Raw genomic sequence first — 23625 nt, 5'->3', positions numbered from 1 at the left:
AATTGTCTTAGATTAGAGAAAGAGCTAAGAGCATGGGGCTAATCATGTTAATTTTAAACATTTTTCTCTAAAGTAGAAATGCTTAAGAGAGGCTGAATTTAGAGACTCTCTGGCCTTTGCCACAATGACCCTCTGTGAATTCCTTCTCTCAGCACTCCCTGCCCACCCCCACCCCCCCCCCACCAGCTTCTCAGCTCCCTTTTGTGTATTGTCTTTCCTCATTAAAATGTAAGCTCCAGGAGGGCAGGGATGGACTTTTTTCCTTATCTTTATATCTCCAGAGTTTGACACAGTGCCTGGCACTTAATAAGCTCTTGATACATGCTTATTACCTACCTGCTTGCCTAATGATAAAGTAAATAAAAGTACATTTGTACCTAAAATGCCAAGTACAGTATTAAATAATCTTCTGCAATCATTGATCCATGTTCTCATTATGTGAAATGATGGAATGTTTCACACAAATAAAGTCAGATCTAAACAATTGGAAAAATATTAATTGTGAAAGAAGGTAGTCTAGCAGTACCAGATCTCAAACTGTATAATAAAGCAGTAATTATCAAAACAATCTGGTACTGGCTAAGAAATAGAGGTGGGGGCGGCTAGGTGGCGCAGTGGATAAAGCACCGGCCCTGGATTCAGGAGTTCCTGAGTTCAAATCTGGCCTCAGACACTTGACACTTACTAGCTGTGTGACCTTGGGCAAGTCACTTAACTCCCATTGCCCTGCAAAAAAAAAAAAAGAAATAGAGGTGGATCAGTGGAATAGAACAGGTACAAATTACACTATAGTAAATGACTATAGTACATCTACTATATGATAAACCCAAAGATCCAAGCTTTTGGAACAAAGACTCATTATTTGACAAAAACTACAGGGAAAACTGGAAAACAGTATGGCAGAAACTGGGTATAGACCAACATCTCACACCATATACTAAAATAAGACTAAAATGGGTACATGATTTACATGTGAAGGATGATACCGGGCAGAGGAAGAATTTAGGACCAAAGAAGATACAGAGAGTAAAACAAAGTATAAAATAGATAATTTTGATTATATAAAATTAAAAAGGTTTTGCACAAACAAAACTAATGTAATCAAGATTACAAGGGAAGCAAAAACTGGGAAAGAATTTTTGAAACAAATATCTCTGATAAAGGCCTCATTTCTCAATTATATAGAGAACTGAGCCACATTTATAAAAATGCAAGTTATTCCCCAACTGATAGGTAGCCAAAGGATATGAACAAGCAGTTTTCAGACAAAGAAATCAAAGCTATCTATAATCACATGAAAAAATGCTCTAGGTCGCTACTGATCAGAGAAATACAAATTCAAACAAGTCTGAGGTATCACCTCACACCTATCAGAGTGGCATATATATAACAAAAATGGAAAATATTGGATGTTGAAGGGGATGTGGGAAAGCTGGGATGCTAATCCACTGTTGGTGGAGTTGTGAACTGATCCAACCATTCTGGAGAGTAATTTGGAACTATACTCAAAGGGCCATAGAACTGTGCATACTCTTTAATCCAGCAATACCACTGCTAGGTTTATATCCCAAAGACATCCCCACAAAGAGAGAAAGACCTATTTGTACAAAAATATTTATAGCAGCTCTTTTTGTGGTGGCTAAGAATTAGAAATCAAAGGAATGCCCATCAACTGGGGAATGGCTAAGCAAGCTGTGGTATATGGTGGTAATAGAATATTATTGTGCTATAAAAATGGCAAGCAGGATGCTTTCAGAAAGGCTTGGAAGGACTTGTGTGAACTGATGTATATTGAAGACAGCAGAACTAGGAGAACATTGTGTGCAGAGACAGAAATATTTTTTTTTATACAAAAGGAGGTTAACATCTTTTTTTTTATTCAGTGCAACTATACAAAATTATAAACCATTATTAATAATCATAAGTCACTTTTATTTCCAATTATTCCCACGGAAGACCTCATTCACAGGACACTTGAAGGACCCAAAACAATTATCCCCAATTAAAAAAAAAATTAAAACCTCCTGTGAGCTCCCCTTCCCCAGATCGGTTGCTGTAGGTTAAGCAAGCAATAAAGGTGGCATCTCTGCTTTTAAATATAAAAACTACCTTTGCCCAATTGTGGTCCCAGAAATCAGAGAGAAGAGAAATAGTATTCTGAAGGTTCCTCCTTTTCTCTGGAAATGACTTTCCACAATTCCAGAGTGTCTGTGAAGCCAGGAGATCAGCAAGATGAAATACAGGGCACTGAGAGGGCCTCCAATGTCTGTGGATAGATTACATCTATGATTTTTATGCTATCATTAGCTAGACAGCAATATTTTTTGATGAAGAACTTTGAGTGACTTAACTATTCTCAACAATACAATGATCCAAGACAATCCCAAAGGACTTTTAATGAAAGATACTATCCACCTCCAAAGAAAAAACTGATATTGATGGAACACAGACTGAAGCATGCTGTGTTTCACCTTCTTTAATTTTTTCTTTTATTCCAGTTTTCTTGTACAACATGTCTAAAATGGTAATGTTTTACATAACCATACCTATATAACCCTAAGGGTTATTGCTTGCTGCCTAGGGGTGGGGAGAGGGGAGGGAGAGAAGGAAGGCTAAAAATTGGAACTCAAAAGCATAAATAAAAATATTTATTACTTAAAAAAATGATGGAAAGTGGAATCCAAATTGAAAGGATGCTTCAGTGCAAAGTGTAAAAGCAATTATATAAATTTAAGTCTTGCTCAGTTGGAGCTTGCAGATTTATAAAAGCAATGCTGCAGCCATGCAACAGAATAAAGACAGGACATTAATACATGAAAGGAGGATAGCAAAGTACAATATTTATAGCATATATAGAACTAAGGGTAAAAGTGCATTTTAGGATTGAAAATATAGGATTCATTTGGAGATAAAGGAAAGCTTATTTTTGGTAATATTTAGGCCAGGGCCAAGCTGAGCAGTGACAACATTCAAAACCATATTTGAGTTTCTTTGATGATGTGCAAGGCACAGTGCTAGAAGGTATCAAGAAGGAAGGAATCTGTCCTTTCTTATTCAATTGAGAAGGCTTTATAAAAGAAGGAGGATTTCAGGAATTCAATTCAAGAAGCTTTAAAGAACTGGACTGAGACAACTAGTTGGGCTATGAATGGTTGGTTTTAGAAAAGGCAGACAGAAGTGTTTTGAGTAGTAGACCAAGGGGTTTTGAAGTGTTTTTGTTTGAGAAAAGGAAAGGGATAAAATTGGGCTAAGTAAAGGTGATACAAGAAAGGTGAGATAGCATAGGGTACTGAGGGCACCTAAAGTATGTTAATATGAATATATGGATCACCTGGATTTGATGGAGGTACCTTATTATCCTAAAGTATTTTTTTTAATGAAACATTGGATTAATAGGAGAAAAGTGTCCTTCAACTGAACTCCAAATTGAACCCAGATAGCTAGCATATAAAAGACCCTACCTAATGACTTCTTTTCCCTCAGGATAGTAAGTCCTTATCTTATCCGGGCATCCTCATCCTTGACAAACCCTTTTTTGGAATCCCATAATTTTATCATGATGCTTCTGTATTTCCTCTATACTTGTTATAACTGAAATTGTTAAACTGCTTTTTGCTTCTGGGTTGATTTCCATATCATACTATTGAAACTGACAAGGCCCTGTAATCAGTGGACAAAAAACATATATACCCTCAGAAATGGGGAGTCCCCCGAGCTTTCCTCTTAGGAGGGGAGTCTCCACATGATCATGTGTTATATATTTCTTCTTGGGGCAAAATATTAAATTGATATTATATTTTTCCTATCCATTCTCTGATCTGGTTTCTGTGAGGTACCAACTTCTGGTAAGAGAAGCAGAAATAGCCTTCTCTGATCTGGGTGAACAAATTGTAGGAGATAATATTGATATCCCTGACCTGTTTATTATCTTGTAGGAGGATGGGTACTAAAACTATATTTAATATTCAACAGGTAGGAGACTTTGAAGTATGGGTTCTATGTCATGGAGAAGGTCATATGGCACAATGGAAAGAACATCCCCTTTGGATCCAAATGCCTTGGGTGCCAATATTACATTTCTTTCTCTCTGCATAAACTTGAACAAATCACTAAATTTCTCTAGAACTTAGTTTCTTCATATGTGAAATGAGGGTATTAGAATAGATGACCTCTTAGTACCTTCCAACTCTGCACTGCTTTATGTAGTAAATAGCAAACATAGGAAATTTAAAAACCCCTCAAAAGTTAGATTGGAAATAATAAATAGCTAGAAAAAAGTTTTAGGTAAATTTAGGAGCAAGAGACACATGGCATATTTGATACGTTAAGGTTCATCTTTGTTGATGCCAAGGAAGATGACCATGATTTTTTTCTAGCAATCAATCTTTTAATATCTCTGTCAAATACAATTAAATTAAACAGACATTTATGATTTGCTACATGAAAGGCACAGTGCTTGGCACAGGAAATATATAGCTTGTTTGTCCCTCCCTCTCCTTCCCTCCCCCCCCCCGCCCCCCATTTATATTGTGAACTTCACAAGAGCAAGAACTGTCTTTTACCTTTCTTTTCATTCCCAGCACTTAGCACAGTGCCTGGTACATAGTAGATACTTAATGAAATGTTTATTGACTGTCTGACCATGCAGAATTGAAACAGTCCCTGCCTTCAAGGAGCTTACATCCTCTTGGGGGTGGAGAGAGAAACCACTCATACAGAGAAGAAAATGTAAGGTAATTTGAAGAAGCAATGAACTCTGAGACCTGGAGGATTAGGGAAGGCTTCAAAGAAGTCATTCTGGAACTGGTGCTCAAAGGAAGTTAAGAATTCTAAGAGGCAGCAGTGAGCAGGGTGTATGTTCTAGGCATGGGGTATTTCTTGGGGGTGGGCATGGAAAAAGGAGATAGAATGTTGAGATTAAGGAAGAGGTAGTGGGGTCACTTTGGATGACATATACAATGCACAGAGGGAAGTAGTGGGAAATCAGCCTGGAAAGGTAGGTTGGAGCCACATTGTGTAGATGCCTGGCTGAGTGAGGCATACAGATTTTATCGTAGAAGCCATAAGAAACCCCTGAAGATCTTTGAGCTTCATAGTGAATCTAAACAATGAAGAAGAACTAAAGACAAGTCCAAGTCTTTTTTTTTTTTCAAAAGATATCCTGTCCTCTTTCAGAAGCACTTAGTAAAGCTGGCTCTTGGGCACCAAGCAAGGCTAGTTCTGTTCTAATGAGTATTAAGGATCAGGGCAATTCTGTTTTCAGTAATTTCCTGAAAACTTCAGCCTGAAATTTTGGATTCATCTACAACTAGTCTTAAGATGCAAGTCCCTCCTTCCTTCCCATCTTCTGCTGGCAGACTAAACTATTATCTCTCCTATTAAGTCAGTTACTCTCACTGTGCTCTAGAAGGGACTCAATCTATATCTGAAAAAGGCATTCTCTTAGGTGCTACCTAGGCTTTAAACTCCTTTTTCACCCTTTTCCCCCCTTTTTATTTTTTAATAGCTTCTTATAAGATCCTCACCAGAGCTATTCACCTAAAAAGCAGCCTTCATTCTAGCAAAGGACTGAATGTTTTTCTGTTGAGAATGAAGCCAGCAGGTCCTTTGATGGAAACATGTCTCTGCTGCTTTTCTCTGCGTTGAATCCAATTTAATTGTTGCTTGTAAGGGCAGAGGAAAGAAGCAGTAAGGTTCTTATATTCCATGACTATAAATCTGAAAAATTAAGCTATTGGAATTCTAGGATAAAAACTAACTTGAAGTGTAAGGTATTAAAAGAGTTTGTACGGGTTTTGTAGGGTACAAAAAGCATTTGTATTACAATTTTGATGGCTTCTATTAAAAAAGCTCTCTCCCCCTTAAAAAATTAATTTATAGCAAATTGTTGTCTGTCCTATATTAGGGGTAGGAGTGAAGAAGTAGAAGCTGGAGGGAAATTATGATAGGAGATAGCTCAGATAAATGAAATCCATGAATAATCTCCAAATCTCATTTCAGCCAATATTTTCCACCTCCTCTTTCCATTATCCTTTATAAAAATAATCATAGGATAAAATGGCTAGTACAGTATTGTATTCTGTACACTGTAGGTCTTTAATAAATGTTTGTTGAATTTAATTTTTCCCTTTACCTTGTTCATTTTATTAGAAGTGTTAATGAAGTCCTCAGTTTCAAAACAGCAATGCATGATACCCTAAACCTCTGAAGGAAATTGTTTAGAAGAATTAGTACTTGGAATTCTTTGGAGAAAAATTTTTTAAGATGGGGAAACTGGGGCAGCTGGGTGGCGCAGTGGATAGAGCACTGTCCTTGGAGTCAGGAGTACCTGAGTTCAAATCTGGCCTCAGACACTTAACACTTACTAGCTGTGTGACCCTGGGCAAGTCACTTAACCCCAATTGCCTCACTAAAAAAAATGGGGAAACTGACTTCTTGCTAAAAATACCTATGGTGTGCCTTTCATTTTGACATTTCAAAGTGCTGCCATCATTCTCATTGAGAACCAATATTTTAAAGAGGAAAAAACAATCCCCATTACAATTTATATGGAAAAATTATAAGTCTGAGTTAGGTTATGAGATTTGGTACTTAGGGGATCTGGATTTTTTCTCAAAGCATTATCTATTCCAAAGATGGAGGTAGGTTGCCAATAATTTTAGATTTATCTTTGAAGGTGCAAAGAGATGTGAAAAAAGCAAAGAAGAAATGATTGTATATCTACAGAGAACTCCAGAAAATCTCAAGGATTTCTTTGTAAAGCAACATCTGTTTCACAGCATGCTGTTAATATCAACATAAAATAACATAAATATTCAACATCTGACTAAGCCAGGGGATCACACACGAGCCTTTTGAGTTTCTCATGACAGGTTCTGGGCATCAACTTGCATTCTGATTTCATCAGATAGGATTGCCCATCTTGATTGCCCATCTGTGATGAAATAGATCATTGACTGTGATGAAATAGATCATTGATCATTGACAGAAAAATGAGTGCAGAGTGAACATGTATAGATAGTGAGTAATAACAATAGGTAGCATTTCTATGGCAATCTAAGAATTGCAAAACATTTTACATGTTGTTATTTTTTCCTCACCTCTGGTGAGGTGGGTGCTATTATTATCCCCTTTTTTACAAATTGGGAAACTGAGGCTAAGTGACTTATCCAATGTCACACAGCTAGTAAGTGTTTGAGGCAAGATTTGAATCCAGATTTTCCTGATGGGAGAGCCACTGCTCTAACCACTATACTATCTAGCTGCTTAGCTGCCTGTGAAGATCATATGGTCATAGATTTAATCTTCAAAGAGACCTTAGAGCAGGGGTTCATAATCTGGGGACCATTAACTTGTTTTTGATAACTGTGTTCCTGCATAATTAGTTTTCTTTGTAATCCTATGTATTTTATTTTAAGCACTTAAAAATATTGTTTGAAGAAGGAATCTATCTATGGCTTTCACCAGACTGACAAAAAGGTCTATGACATACAACAAAGCTAAGAACTTCCACTTTAAAGGTTCACCTCCCTCACTTTCTAGATAAGAAAACTGAGGCCCAAGAGACAAAGTAACTTTCCCAAGGTCACTCAGGTTGTAGAGGACAGATATGTGACTTTCGATTGCAAGTCCAGTCCTCTTTCTACTGAACCACATGCCTCATAAATGCTTTCCCTTTAAATCAGGCTCAGTATAGATGCATTTCTTGATCATTTGAACTCCATTTATAGTATCTGACATTTATTTATTTCTTTAAATGTTGCAAAGCACTGTCCTCATAGCAACCTTATGAAATAAGTAATGCAAGTAGCATCAGGGTACCATTTTAGAGCTGAGGAAACGAAGGCTCAGAAATTTTGTTACTTGCACAATCACACCACCAAATAAGGGAGAGGATGAGGATTTACACTCTAATCTCTGGATGCCAGCTCCAGTGCTCTTTCCATGACAGGAAAAAGTGGGCATGGCACCTGTTTGAAATACATCGAGAAAAGGAAACAAAGGCTGACAGAGACTGCAACATTTACTTAGTGGTGGAAATCGGCTTTTAGATAATTGGAAGAAACCTCAGAGATCCTCTAACACAGCTTCCCCATTTACAGATGAGGAATCTTGATGCCAAGAGAGATGAAGAGATTTACCCAAAGTCATACGGGGGTCAGCAGCAGAGCTGGAATTTGAACCCAAGTCCTTTGATTCCCAATCCAATACTCTTTTTTCCCCCCTCATTAGCTTCTTTTCACCAAGAAGCAATCATCAAACAATCTGGACTTTGAGCTCTTGCACTAAATTAGATTCCTTGGGTTAAAATAGTCATCAAGTGAGAACATATTATATATGTATATGTATTTGTTGTTCATATGTATCTATATACACACATACATACATATATATATATGTATATATATGTATGTATAGGCAGTTAGGTGGTGTAGTGGATATAACACTAGCCTGGAGTTGGGAAGATCTGAGTTCAAATTCAACTTCAGACACTTATTAGCTGTATTACCCTAGGCAAGTCACGTCACCCTGTTTACCTCAGTTTCCTCATCTGTAAAATAAGTTGGAGAAGGAAATGCAAACCACTCCAGTATCTTTCCTAAGAAAACCCCAAATGGTAGCATGAATAGACTTGACTCAATAATGACAACCAATTCGTACATACATACATGCATACATACGGACATGGAAGGATTATACAAAGGTGGATAATTTACATTTCTGTAGCTAATGAATTAATCTTAGCACAAAACTGAAGCTATACTCTTGTTTGCAGAACTATAGTTTATGTAAAACGCTTATTACTTTTCCCTTGAACACATGGAAACCATTAATTCATTGCCCAAAGCCATCAACCTCTAACATCCAATCTGTAGAGAGGACCTTGGCAGTAGTTGATTGGAAACATGTTGAATAAATTGGTCAATAGAAATAAATGAACACCTAAAAGGGTCATAATAAACAAGGACATGAAAGGTAGCCTGAAGGCGTTTGCATGGGCTTGATAGGATGACAGATGATGGGCACATCAGAATTCTAATAAAAATTTAATTCATTCCATTAATTTCCCTTTTAATTCAACAAACATTTATAAAATTGACAATTTAAAGGGAGGACGTACTGAGTTGAAAATATTGTGGCTTTGGAAGATAAAAAGGGAGTCATCATCCAAGAAGAGGAAGTCCTATACTACTTTGCCAATGCTCATTGCCATTGGATATATTTTCTCTTCCCACACTGTCTAGGGACCCATGAAAAAGTGAATAGGCTGAGACATTTTTAATCTCTCATTTGTTAGCACTTTCTAAGTGCAAGGTGCTGGTTTGTTTGTTTGTTTTTTAATCAAGACAATGTACAAAGTCACATTAATGTCTAATTACTTTAAAGATTATATCATACCTATTTTATACCTTCTTCTTCTTCTTCTTCTTCTTCTTCAGTAACAAGACAAAGCAAGACTATTCTAGTAATCTGCCCCTAAAGAAATTTACCAACAGAGGCTTTCCTTATGTAAACTCAAAGTAGGGCTTGAACCCTTTTTATCACCCATTCCAATGCTTATATTATATATGTGGCATGTGTTTACATGATCAATTTACTCAAGAGGAAAGGAAGGAAACTAGCAGTTATTAAGCTCCTACTAGATGCCATGCACTGTGCTAAGCACTTTACAAAGACTATTTCTTATCCTCACAGCAACCCTGGAGGGCAAGCGCTATTTTTATTTCCATTTTACAGTTAGGAAACTGAGGCAGAGTTTGTGACCCAAGATTACACAGCAAGTAATTGTCTAAGGATGGATTTCAATGCTCTATCCATTGCACCACCCAGCTGCCTCAGACAGCTATCCCTTATGGAATGGAATGGGGAAAAACATTTCTCTAGCTCCTACTCTGTACCAGGCACTATGCTAAGTGCTTTACAAATATTATATCATTTGATTCTCACAACAGCCCTGAAAGATAGATGCTGTTATGTCAGTAACAGACTTTTGTCTAAGAAACTTTGTAGCTCAGGAAATGAAAGTATTTTCATTTTGGTTCTCATTGTGGAGAATCAGTGTCCTGACCACCCCCCACCCCCCAGCCCCCACCCCCCATCGCTGGAATAACTTTGGTTTCTGGTGATGGAGCAAATCCCAGTGTTTGTTTTTGTGGGGCAATGAGAGTTAAGTGACTTGCCCAGGGTCACACAGCTAGTAAGTGTCAAGTATCTGAGGTCGAATTTGAACTCAGGTCCTCCTGAATCCAGCGCCGGTGCTTTATCCACTGTGCCACCTAGCTGCCCCGAGCAAGTCCCAGTGTACTGGAAAGAGCGCTGACCATGGGGTCAGAAAATCAGTATTCAAGTCCTGGCCCAAGAACTTTTTAATTTCCTTGACTAGATATTTTGACTTATCTCACTTGTAAAAGGAACCTGATAATAATTACACTACACACATCACAGGGTTGTGTTGAGGAAAGGCTTTTTTTTTTTTAACTCTAAGGTGCTATCGAATATTAATTCGGCCTTGGGCAACATTGCTCCGAGCTGATAGCATAGCTTCAAGCCAAAACAAGGAACAGTATATTGTTGGGGAAGGAATCTTGTCCCATCCCCACCTTTCCCCAACCCTCCAATCCCCTAGCAACCACTAGGTCATTGGTACAGCTTCAGAGGTTTAAGCGGCTGAGTCTTAAAGAGGAACTCACCATTGTTGACAGAATAAGAGGCAAGGAATAGATATGGGTGCTCTACAATAGTTCAGAATCATCAGTGAGAAGGAAAAGAGGGAAACCAAGAGTTATCTGTAATTTGAACCACAATACAATAGTATTTGGAAAACAATAGAGAAAGAAGAGAGATTCTCGAATTAAAATATTTTTTTTATTATGATTGCAGAGAAAGCAGGGACATGAAGAACAACTTGGGGGTTGGGAGTAAAATCAAGCAGATGCAGGCAGGAAAAAAAGTCCACATCGTAACACTGATGGTCACAGTATTCTTGCCCTACTTCGTGTCTAGTAAAAGAACCATTAAAGGGGAAAAAAAAAAAAACAAGAGAGAGAAAAAGGGCAGGAAGGGAAAAGGTAGGGGAGGGAGAGAGGATATCAATTCAACTTCTGATCTTCCCGGTGCAGTAAGCGTTAAGGGGAGGAGGGGAATGACGCGGTTTGCGTCTAGAGCAGCTCCTTGGAGTCCACAGCATCCACAGCCTGAGCCTCGCCTTCCTTTCTCCCTCTGCAGACACACCGAGACACAAAAGCCAGTGCGAGAGACCCAACAGCATCATGACCGAAACCACCAAGACCCACGTTATTCTTTTGGCTTGTGGCAGCTTCAATCCTATCACCAAGGGGCACATTCAGATGTTCGGTAAGTCTTCCTGCCCACCCTCCCCACCCCAACAATTCCCCCCCCCCCCAAACGGTTTTCTCTCCTCCCCACACCTGTGTTTTCCAATGCGATTGAATTCGCTGGCGTGTATTCTATTAGGGTGGGCGCCACCGGCTGCCCTGCTTCTCGGGAGAAAGCCACATTTATTTATTGCAGGCCACATGAATGGATAGGAAGGACGCCTTTCACAGGCTTGAACAGCGTCTGCTTGGTTTGAGCTCAGTGTAAACGAGTGGGTGGCGGGGGATGGGAGGAGTGGGGTTGAGGAAAGATGGTTAGTTCTGGACTCGCAAATTCAGGTGGAATGGCTCCTTGGCAAGTTGGTTTGACTACTTGGTACCGGGGCCCAGGATGGCGTAGGCGTGGGACGAAGGGAAGGAAAGGGTGGGAGGTGGGTAGAATGGGGAAGATGTTTGTTTAGGATGTACGAAGAGAGTGAAGGAGTTAAATAATGTATTTGCATCAGGGACGAGCGGACACACACACACAGGCACACACACACGCATACACACCACAGCTGTTCAGGTTATCGAGATAGGAACATCAATTGATTTAGGGTTCGCTAAAAGGTGGGATACAAACTGATGGAAAGAGGACTAGGATGTCTAAATAGCAGCTGATTTGCTTGGGATTATTGGAGGAGGGAGGTGGGAGATGATGAGCCCTTCACAGATCGGGGTTTGGATTCTGATACCAGCTGCATTGGAAGGGGAGGGGTAGGGGTTGTGGGTAGTGGACAGCTCCTCAGGAGCTGGTGTTAATGGGATCAGTGGAGATAGTCGAGTCAGTAAAAGGAGGGGTGTGAAGGATGGTTTGGAGTTTTTAAAAATGTTATTTATTTTTACTTAAAAGATTGGGGGTGTGGACGGGAGAGAGGGGAGAGAGAGAGAGAGAGAGAGAGAGAGAGAGAGAGAGAGAGAGAGAGAGAGAGAGAGTGAGAGATTGAAATGGCCCATGGCTGTTTGTTTGGGATCTGGTGTTAGTGGGGAGACCTGCGTCGGTATAGGGGGTCTCAATTCATCAGCAGTAGACAGAGGCTATTTCTCTGGGCTTCTATAGGACCTGCTCGGATCACAGAAATATGTGTGTTTTTAGGCCCTAAGGGGGTGTCGTAGTGATCCAGCACTGGGATGAAGTCGGATACAGGAGTAATGAGTGACAACTGTTCTCCAGGGAATACAGACTAGGGAAAGGGTTTTAAAAGCACAGAAGTGTGAGAGATTAGGGTTTGAGGCCACTGACCTGGACTACTAGGAGAATAGTCGCTATCCAGAGGCTTGGGTGCTGAAACGCTGAGAGAGACGCAATATCGGATCCAGGCTCTTATTACACACGTGTTCAACACAGAGATCGGGTAGGGAGCAGTTTAATGCTAAAATACGGTCGGGTGTGTGTATGTGTGCGTCTTTAAAGGTCTTTTACAAAGATCCATAGACATTAGCAAAGACCTGGAAAATGAAAATGTAACTGTTTTGTGAAAAAAGCAAAAGGTTGATTCAGACCAACAGTATTCATTTAAAACAGAGAAGGGAGCTAGATAGAATGGATTAGGGAAGGATCAATGAAAAAAATATTCAAAACCAGTTTCAGCAGCGCAGAGACTAGGGAAAGACATTCATTGCTGGGTACACTATGCAAGCTTGAGTTTCTTATATATTCTCTCATTTTAAGAGCTATATAAGGAAGCGATTGTAAAAAACACTGGAGAAACAAAAGACTTCAGCAACAGGCTTTGGTGCAAGCATGAAGAGTCATGTATTATCAAACAGTGTAAGTGGAGAGGTAAATGGGAGATGAGTACAAGAGAATTACCTGTCCTTATTTCATTGTGTTCTGCCACTTCCTATCAGGAAAATGCTTTTCTTTAGGTCCAAATTGTGGGTAATATTTATGCTATTCAGCAGTTGCATTTGACAAGCTTGTGGCTTTTTGTTTTGTCTTTGTTTAGAGAATGTGACAAATGGATTATTGGATTAAAGTATATTTACAGGAAGGTGATTTTTGCCTCATTTAAATGTTAGGTAAGGTCAAAACATCTGTGCTGACACTGTAACTAGGAAGGGACAAATTATTTAACCCTCTGTGAATTTACACTACCCACTCAGGACATATTTCATATACACCACACTTTACAATGTCCTTAACTACTCCAAAAAAAGTTGATCAAGGGGTATAAGGACACCTATGAACAAAAACAAGCAAAACAAAACAAAAAAGACACACTAAGGCTGAATTTTAGATATAGCAAGTACCTTAATTCTATAAGTTGGTCTGGTCCTGGACAATGTTCCAGTATTAGTCTGTAAATATGGATTATAATATCTTAAAAATGGTACTATACTTAGATTACAGAATTGCTGTGAGATCCATTTATAAATGGTCATATTATGAGTCCTCAGAGTTCTTATACTAAATTATCTATCTGTATATATATATGTATATGTAATAGATAGCTGGGAGAGAGAAAAAGAGAGGGAGAGAGGGAGGGGGGAAGAGAGAGAGAGATCTATTGAGAGCTCTCTGAGAGAAAATAGACATGAGATACAGAGAATATACTGATGAAGAGAATACCCACATTGATGAGATTGCATATCTATTGAAGTAATGAAGATATATATTTATATATATATATATACACATGTTCTATATATGTATATTAATTTATAGCATATGTTCATAAATGCATGTATATCAGGTCTTCCAAGTGGATTTTAGTCAACTTTCCTTCTTTCATTTTTTTTCCTGCTACATTCTTCATCTCTCTTCCCTGAATTTGCTCATCTCTTTCGACCATTCTATATTGATGAACTTCATTGTACTCTCTTGGCCAAGTAGAATGTAATTCCTTTTAGAATTTGAGTGATAGAAATTCTTTGTAAGACTCCTTTTAGAGTCAGAGAGCACCCTGGATGGCTTGCTCTGACTCCTTGCCTGGATGACTACATGCCAAATCCAAGATAAAGAACCAAGGATTCTGTCATGGGGCTGCAGCACACTGGCCAGAGGATCAGGTTGCAGAGATAAAGGACTTTTACATAGGGGATGCTGAGTAGCTGTTCACCTCTAGAGAGGACAGGGAAGAGGACTTGTAGGGTAGGTGGATCTAGTTAGGCACAAAGAAAAACTTGAGAAGGGAAATTTGAATGAACAGTACTGGACTACTTTGTCAATGAAAGATGTCAGTAATATTTGGTGCACTTCAGGTCACTCTTTTAGGTGCTATGAAGAAATACATGAAAAAGATAAGAGCAACTACAGTAATATTAAGGAATGTACTATGTAATAAAGGAAATAGGACAAATATATAGGCAAAGAAAAGAATGTGTATTTTAAAGAAATATAAAGAAGGTTGTGAGATCTGGGGAAAATAAGAATGGGATACAGATTTATTTTGCTAAAACCAATGGCAGTGTAATTATTGTCTGACCTTGAGAACACGATTCTACAGGAACTCTCTCTTGTTCTCTGCTTCATTTGAGTTTACCATAAACAGAAGAGAATGGTTTTGCACATCAATTAAATTAGATTCTTAAATATGAATTTGCTTAAGAGACTTTCCCATTCCTAGGGAAGCTAGTGTTTGCTTTATGAAGCACTTTATGTTCTATTCTATCACTTAAAGTGCATTTAAAATTTTGTTTTACAAAATCACAAAAACGATGAAGGTAGTAAGATACTCCTCCAACAAAGTTGAATGAAGCTTATAACAACAAAACAAAGCTTCCCAAAAGGATTTAGTTCTTAGTATATAGCAGGAACTTAATAAATGTTTATTGACTGAATGAATGACTGAAATAAAATTATTTTCATTGCATTACTCTTGTTTATTTCCAGCTACCCTTCTTGTAGGCCATAATAGGGGATAAAAAAGAAGTGGCATTTAGAAATAGAGACTAAGGTTTTGTTACTTTCTGTTTCTGTTTAGCACTTAAATCACTATGTTTTTCAAGGATTTAGAATGATCTTTATAGATTGTTTCCTCAATGTTAAGAAAAAAATTGGTATTTTATCTAGGTTTTGGGTTTGGGGGGGTTGGGTTTTTTTTTTTTTTTGGTTGATTGGTTTCAACAAAGAAGCAGAGTTGGGAATTAGTGCTGTGGAGCTGTAGCTATGTGGAGCTATTCATTAAAAAATGGGAAAACCCCATTATTTGATACCCATATACACATAATAGCAGCCAGGAATATTTCAATCTCAACTGTATGTGCTTTTATGGAAGAGGCCTTCCAATATACTGAGAATGTTGAATTTCATGATCTCTCCTACATTAGCTCAGGCTCAAATCAACTCCATAACTTATAGAGACTGGAGGCACTTAAATTGAAGCACTTAGTGGTTAGTGAAATTACTATATTGGTATAAGCAACATTCTTAGTAAGAGTACTATATTGATATAAGCTGACATTCTTTTTGTATTTGTACTGCTACCTGTCAACCAGTTCCAGACACTGAATGAAGCTGCAATCTTAGGAGAGTCTTTTGGGGTGGGGTGAATGGGGAGAATAGGAGTTGGGAGGGGACAAAGAGAAGGAATGGTTAATTTGGTTTGACTATGGGGAAAATGGTGGAGGTAGAGGATTTGGTCAAGGTTAAAACATTTTGGATGCTTTAGTGATGACTAAATTACTGACTTCACATTCCCTCTCCTCCCCAACCCCAATACTTTTTTTTTGTGGGGCAATGGGGGTTAAGTGACTTGCCCAGGGTCACACAGCTAGTAAGTGTCAAATGTCTGAGGTCGGATTTGAATTCAGGTACTCCTGAATCCAGGGCCGGTGCTCTATCCACTGTGCCACCTAGCCACCCCCACCCCAATACTTTCAAAACATTTTTAATTTTGAAGGGGAAAAGTTGAATTAGTTGTTTTGAATACAGACAAAAATATATACTGTTTCTCATCGAAAACAAGGAATGGAACTATACTTTGGGAGATTGTACACACAATCTGAGTTGCTTAAGTCACATGTGCAGTGATAAAATTTATGATGAAAGAAGCTTGAATAGTTAACCACATCTATATGTGTGTGTGTGTGTGCATATAAAATCCAGAGGGAGGGAAACTTCTTCCTCATCTGTTTTGTGTATTTATTTCAATATGTCAGATGCTAAGGAGGAAAAGAAATCCCAAAGTATAATAATAGCTTCTTACATTCTCTAAGAACAAACATTTTCATCCATTACCTTATTTGATACGAATAACAACCCTTTGTGATGAAACATGTAGGTGATGTAATTTACCCAAAGTCATAAGGAAATAGCATGCAGGCCTAGAAACCAGGTTTCCTAACTCAGTATTCTTACCCAAGAAGTCTCTTTTCACTTCTCCCTACCTCTGAATATTGAAGAATATGAGGAAGGAAGACCCTCTCTACTTGGGATGTATTTATTGTGTGATTAACAAAGGTAAAATAGTTCAATACTTTAAAGCAGAAGTATCAAAGTGGCAGCCCCCACACTCATTAAGAGCCTGAATGAGATTAAAATATAATTGGAAAATATGTAACACAATAAATAAAATACAATACAACATAGTTAACATTAATTTTTGGTTTTCTAAGTCAATGTGTAGTCTGAAAAGATCCACTTCTATTCGAGTTTGACATCACTTCTTTAAAGGATCTGGGAATTCATCAATGTGGGTATCTCTCCATGAATGTGGATCACAATATTTATTTTTTTATCCTTTTTATCCAAAATATCTTTGGGAAGATATTTTGTACATATCTTCCCATACATTTTTCACACCTAATATACTGGGGTTATCTACTGAGTTTCAGCATTACATGAGTATAGCAGTATACCAGAAAAATATTGCTATAAAAAGACAGATTTTTGTTGTAGGGAAAAACTATAACAACCAACCAAATGTGACCCAGCCTGTTCTCCTTCTATTCAATCTTGAGCCTAGTATATTATCCATTTTCAGTGTTGGCTTGAGATATAAGTACTAATATATATATATATATATACACACATACATATAGATGTATATATAGATGTATATATAGATGTTATATAGTTATATACATATAAGTACTAATGGATCAGTTCCATGGACTGTCTGTCCTACTACATATAATCTGAACAATAGACATTTTTAAACCACTCGCTTTTTTAAAAAAAGTAATAAACATTTTTATCTATAGTCTTGGGTTCCAACTTTTATCCCTCCTTTCCTCCCTCCCCTCCCCTTTCCCTGAGGTGGTAAGCAAATCAGATACAGGTAGGGGCAGCTAGGTGGCACAGTGGATAGAGCAGTGGCTCTGGATTCAGGAGTACCTGAGTTCAAATCTGATCTCAGACCCTTGACACTTACTAGCTGTGTGACCCTGGGCAAGTCCCTTAACCCCAATTGCCTCACCAAAAAAAATCAGATATAGGTTGTACGTGTACAATTATGTAAAATGTTACTATATTAGTCATTCTATGTAAGAAAACTTGAATAAAAGAAAAAAAATGAAAGAAAGTGAAAAATAGCATGCTTGAGTCTGTGTTCCATCAATACCAGTTCTTTCTTTGGAGGTGGATAGTATGTTTCATTGATAGTCCTTTGGGATTGTCTTGGATCATTGTATTGAGAATAGTGAAGTCTTTTACATAAACTACTTGCTTTTTCTTGTTTGGATTGTTATACCTAACTCTTGACTGGTTGTAAGCCTCACTGAGTATATTTTGTCATATATCTGAGCTAGATGCCATCAGCATAATATAATCTGCAAATAAGAACATTTGGAGGACCTCACTATCTATAGATAATCCTTCTTCCATTTTCAATTCTATGTTGCACATCTTCCATGACAGTGTTTTTCACTGTTAGAAAGCATATGCCATTCTGTTTTATGTCTCACTTGATATTAATAATCAGAGGTTTATTTAAAAAAAGTAGTATATGCTATGTCTATCAAGGAATCCTGCATGTGCCTCCTGTATGAGGCACAAGAAGCACTTTGAAGGCTGTATTTTATTCTATCAAATCAAATACTTTTTTGTAAGAATGAATAAACATTAAACACAGTGGAATCCTGTATTTACTGTCTTTATTCTGGTGAGTTCTGTAGATAGATGATAGATGATAAATAGATAGATGACAGATAGATAGACTTTGTCTAATGTAGAAATATAATTTGCAAAAGTTTGCTTGATGCCTTCTAATGCCTTTCTTTTTTTTTTTTTGCGGGACAATGAGGGTTAAATGACTTGCCCACGGTCACACAGCTAGTAAGTGTCAAGAGTTTGAGGCTGGATTTGAATTCAGGTCCTCCTGAATCCAAGGCCAGTGCTTTATCCACTGCGCCACCTAGCTACCCCCCTGATACCTTTCTTCATTAAATATGTCCTTGATAATACAGCTAGATCAGAGATGTCAAATACCCAAGTAAAATTATTTGAGGGATTATTTAATAGAATAAATAAAAATAGAATAGAACATAGATATTGTTAATATGTGGTTTTTTAAGTCTATATATAACCTACAGAGATCCTTATGTCAGGTTTAGTGGCTGCCATTTTTATTTGAGTTTGATACCACTGGTATAGATCATTCTAAAGATTTTGTGGAGATGAGAATATGAATCAGTGGCTAGTTATTAATGTCCTTTTGATATCTTTGGGGGGTGTGGTATAATATCATCAGTGATTTCTTCCAAACACTTGGTATGACTCCCCTTGAAAACAAGGGCCAATTCCTCAGTGCCCTCAGGACTGTCGCCTCAAACATGGATCTTTTGTGTGTTTCTCTGTTCTGATCTAGTTTCTTTGTTTTGTTTTTTTTAAATGTCATTTCTACTCCCTCATTCAGCACATCTAGAATCAATTCTAAATGTAGTATCTCTACTATCACTGATGGGGAAAATTAGAGAATGTTAGAGAAATATTGACAGATCTCTTCAGCTGTTGATGCTTCTTAAACTGTGGCTTTCAACCCCATATGGGGTTGTGTAACTGAATGTGGAGGTTGCAAAAAATTGGCAACAGTAAAAGGTTATGTATACCTATCTTATATACCTACATACCCAGTGTCTTACAAAAATTTCTCACATGAAAAGGGGTCACAAGTGCAAAAAGTTTAAGAATCTCTGTTATAGATAAAATTAGGCCCAGAAAATTTTAAGTGACTTGCCCAAGTTTGTATAGGTAAGAAGAGTCAGGATTTGAACCCAGGTCCTCTTTTTCATTATATCTTATATATGCTTTTTTTTTTTTTTGGCAGGGCAATGAGGGTAAAGTGACTTGTCCAGGGTTACACAGCTAGTAAGTGTCAAGTGTCTGAGACCGGATTTTAACTCAGGTCCTCCTGAATCCAGGGCCATTGCCTTTTCATTATATCTTGCAATCATTCTTAAATATTGTTGGAATGAACTGGCTTGAGTCTCATGACTTAAATTAGATTTATGCAAGCTAATTTCCCCCTCCATTGCTTTTTACTCTTCTATTAGGTGATCTTGCTCATAATTTCCATCACTCTCCTCTATAAGATTTCACAAATGAATGTATATTTCAAACTAGTATTGCCTTGGACTGCTATAATTCTCTACTCCCAATGATTATGAGGTTATAGAATTAGAACCAAAAGGGATCTTAAGGAATATCTAGTTTGACCCTCTTTATTTTATAAATGAGGATACTGAGATCCAAACAATGCAAGATGATACAATACAATAAACATTTATTAATGGTTATTATGTTCCAGACACTGTGTTAACCACTGAGAATACAAATGAGAAAAATGAACTTAAAACTTAATGAGGGCTCTTTGATCTACCCTCCAGGAGCTTACTATTTAACAGAGGAAGATAACACATAAAAGGAAGCTGAAAAGAGGTGGAGAAGGGGGAAAGATAGTACTGGGCATGATGATGGTGGATTCAAAATGAAGTAGTATAACTTATTGGAAATGACAAGTTACCTGGGTTTCTTTGCACTCTTTAAATGGTGACTTTGGGAATAAGTTTTTTCCTCCCTACTCCAGGCCACCAGTCAAAGGAGCAGAGGCAACTGAAGGGACTGATGACTTGTAAGTAACAAAGCTGATTCAATCTCTGTCATGATTAGTTTCCTGGTAATGAGATTTTTCTGAGGGAAGTCATGAAGTGGTATGATGATGAAGGGGTAAAATCCAAGGAGTGCAGCTTATGTGAAATGAAGAGAAGTTGAAAGACTTACCTAGGCTTCATTCATGCATCAAGGCCAGGATTCAAATTTAGGTCCTCTGACTCAAAGCCCAATGTCTTTTCCTTTAATATTTGCCTAACTGAAGTGGTTTCTAGGCTCTTTTGTCCTCTTCATTTTGGTGATTTATAACAGGAAATGGTAACAATATGTGTCAATATTTGTTCATTTATCCATTTCTTGGGAGGGGGGCATCATTAGCTTTTTAAAATAGGTGAGGCTAGAGGTGTTTTTATTATATTATTATCTTTACCATAATAACCTGGTGTTGATCAGCGGATTTGGAAATAACTCGTATCTATATCTAGTAATTTATTTACTGCGTGTTAATTCCTTTTTTTTTTTTTTTTGGTGAGGCAATTGGGGTTAAGTGACTTGCCCAGGGTCACACAGCTAGTAAGTGTTAAGTGTCTGAGGCCGCATTTGAACTCAGGTCCTCCTGACTCCAGGGCCAGTGCTCTATCCACTGTGCCACCTAGCTGCCCCATCAATTCCTTTTTTAAATGATATTTTGCATTTATGTCCTATTCCTTCTGACTCTCTTCTTGAAGAACAGTGAGGTTATAGTATAGTCTATAAGTCTTTAGCCTGTTTTGTTTCTTGATTCTGAATTATATTTTCTAACAGTTTCTGCTATCCTCCCCTACACCCAGCTTTTCATTGAAGTCATTGAATGAAGCTATTTCATACAATGTATCTTAAAGTTTACATTGATTTAACATAGAAGTCTTCATATGATGATAGGTCCATAGATATGGAACTGGAAGGGAATTAACTTTACCTGTTACCAAGTCTTAGAATTGCTCTACCTCTTCTTCCTCTGAAACAGATCCAATTATCTTCATGATGATTCTTTTGTTTATAGTCATCATGAGTATTGCAAGGTGAGATAAGTGTCTCCTAAGATGCTATTTCTTGTTGCCTTTGGATACATACTAAAATTAACTCCACCATATTGTTTATGTATCTTTCCTTGGAGAAGCTATGAGCCATCCTTCAACTTTCTTGTATCTTCTGGCTTCTTTTTATAATTAAAATGTAAAAAATTGATATGACTAAATTCCATCTATGATTTTTGAGATTTTTGTCCAATAGCCAACATTTTGAATACTAATGATTATGTTCATGTTTACGGATTGTCTAAAGGGTATGAGATTCTTAGCCCTTTCTGCTTCCTTTCCCACCATTATGGTACCATGGCAGAATGGGAAGACTAGGGGTAATTTTGGATTTTTGTTTCATGAACTGCTGTAGGTAAAAATTTATCACCTAGCAGCCAACCTAGTTGGGCTGAGATCCTGTATATGTTATCAATCAGGTTCTCCAACATAATCTGTGGCCCAACTATTCTTAAAACCTTTCTAGCATAGTAGATCCTTTAAGTACTTATACTCTGCTGACAGTCTTTAAAAACTGAGCATCTGGGGGGCAGCTAGGTGATGCAATGGATAAAGCACTGGCCCTGGATTCAGGATCACCTAAGTTCAAATCCGGCCTCAGACACTTGACACTTACTAGCTGTGTGACCCTGGGCAAGTCACTTAACACTCATTGCCCCAGGGAAAACATCAAGAACAAAAACTGAGCATCTTCTCCATGGCATGATGAGGCAGATGAGAAGGACTTTTGTGAAAGGGAAAGAGGAGCTTTTCAATTTGTTTTCCTTTGTGGTTTAGGATTGAAGATAAAAACACCTATGTAATATATCCCCCAAATATGGGAACATAAAAGGGTGTATTAGAAAGAATAGTGACCTGGAAGTCACTGAGGCTTGGGTTCTAATAATCTCTGCTCTATCGCTGTTATTTGGGGCAAGTCTTTTCAATTCACCCTGCCACACTTCTACTTCTCTAAAATGAGGAGGTTGGTTAGATTGGTGATTCCTAAACTTTTTGTGAGTGTTATGGACCCTTTTGGCAATTCAGTGAAGCCTGTGTAACCCTTCTCTGAATGAGGTTTTGTTTTTTTGGTGGGGCAATGAGGGTTAAGTGACTTGCCCAGGGTCACACAGCTAGTTAGTAAGTGTCAAGTATCTGAGGCCACATTTGAACTCAGGTCCTTCTGAATCCAGGGATGGTGCTTTATCCACTGTGCCAACCTAGCTGCCCCATGAATGATGTTTCTAAATGCATAAAATGAAATACATAGGATTACAAAGGAAGTAAATTATACTGAAATGCAATTGTAGACATATTTTTAAAAATAAGTTAATGGCTAACAAGTTAAAAACCCAAGGATTAGATGATATCTACCTTCTTTTTCAGTTCTAAATTTCTTTTGAGTAGGTTGATAATCCAGTATCAGTTTCTTGTTTTTAAAATGTTTGCCAGAGGATTGGCATTTTGTTGTTAATTTTTAAAATACACTTATAATTGTAGGTTAAGACTATATCTGTAAAACAACTTAATTGAATTATAGAATGCAGAAGCAATTTGACCCATCTGGATATTATTTGCTTTGCCTTATTTGCATCACATGATTCTACTGGCTAAAAAGCTCTCCAATTCTCCATCTCCATTTTCCCTCTATTCCCCTCCTCCAAAAAATAGAGTTATGTTTTCTAACCAAAGTTAGGATACTCAGGGAATGCTTTACCTAAACCCAAAAGCCCCTTGAAGGTTAGAACTTCTGAAAGGGAATTGTTGCAATTAAAGCTCTCAGCAGGATCTGATTGGATTGTTCTGAGCTGCATGTCCAAGAAAGGCATGGAAATCCATTGACTTTATGGAAAATGGGCAATAAAATAAGGAGGAAGTTTTTATCTTTTTTAGTAAAAATATAGAAGCCCTAAAATTGGTTACAAAAACAATCTTGAATCTAGGTAATATGATGCTGCTAACATAGCCCCATAAGCAGTTCTAGTAGCTGCCCCTCACTGTGGTAGCAGAAGGTAAACTTTAATGGATGGGTTGGGTTCTCAAACCTCTAGCTGTGATAGATTTCCTCTGATGGAAATAGCACAAATGGTGCATGTTAATTGGTGGTAGGCTCCAAACACAAAGCTATATCTCCTTAGGATGCCAGAATGACTGCAATAAGAAATGAAAAATTTGGTCAATATACCAATTGTTTTGCTCATAG

At 37.7% G+C, this 23625-nt stretch overlaps 1 protein-coding gene across 1 annotated transcript in view; it reads left to right on the top strand.

Annotated features, from left to right (window-relative positions):
* The first annotated feature begins 11109 nt into the window (after window positions 1-11109).
* Window positions 11110-23625, top strand: part of NMNAT2 (nicotinamide nucleotide adenylyltransferase 2) — a 199199-nt gene continuing 186683 nt past the window's right edge. Inside the window, exon 1 of the mRNA XM_044004197.1 lies at window positions 11110-11355. Within this exon, the coding sequence (XP_043860132.1) occupies window positions 11271-11355 (85 nt within the window). The 5' untranslated portion in view covers window positions 11110-11270. The remainder of the gene's footprint in view (window positions 11356-23625) is intronic.

Source organism: Dromiciops gliroides, chromosome 4 (assembly GCF_019393635.1).
Source record: "Dromiciops gliroides isolate mDroGli1 chromosome 4, mDroGli1.pri, whole genome shotgun sequence".
Classification (NCBI taxonomy): Eukaryota; Metazoa; Chordata; class Mammalia; order Microbiotheria; family Microbiotheriidae; genus Dromiciops; species Dromiciops gliroides.
The sequence above is the reverse complement of the archived record's forward strand: the minus strand, read 5'-3'. Positions and strand labels throughout refer to the sequence as shown.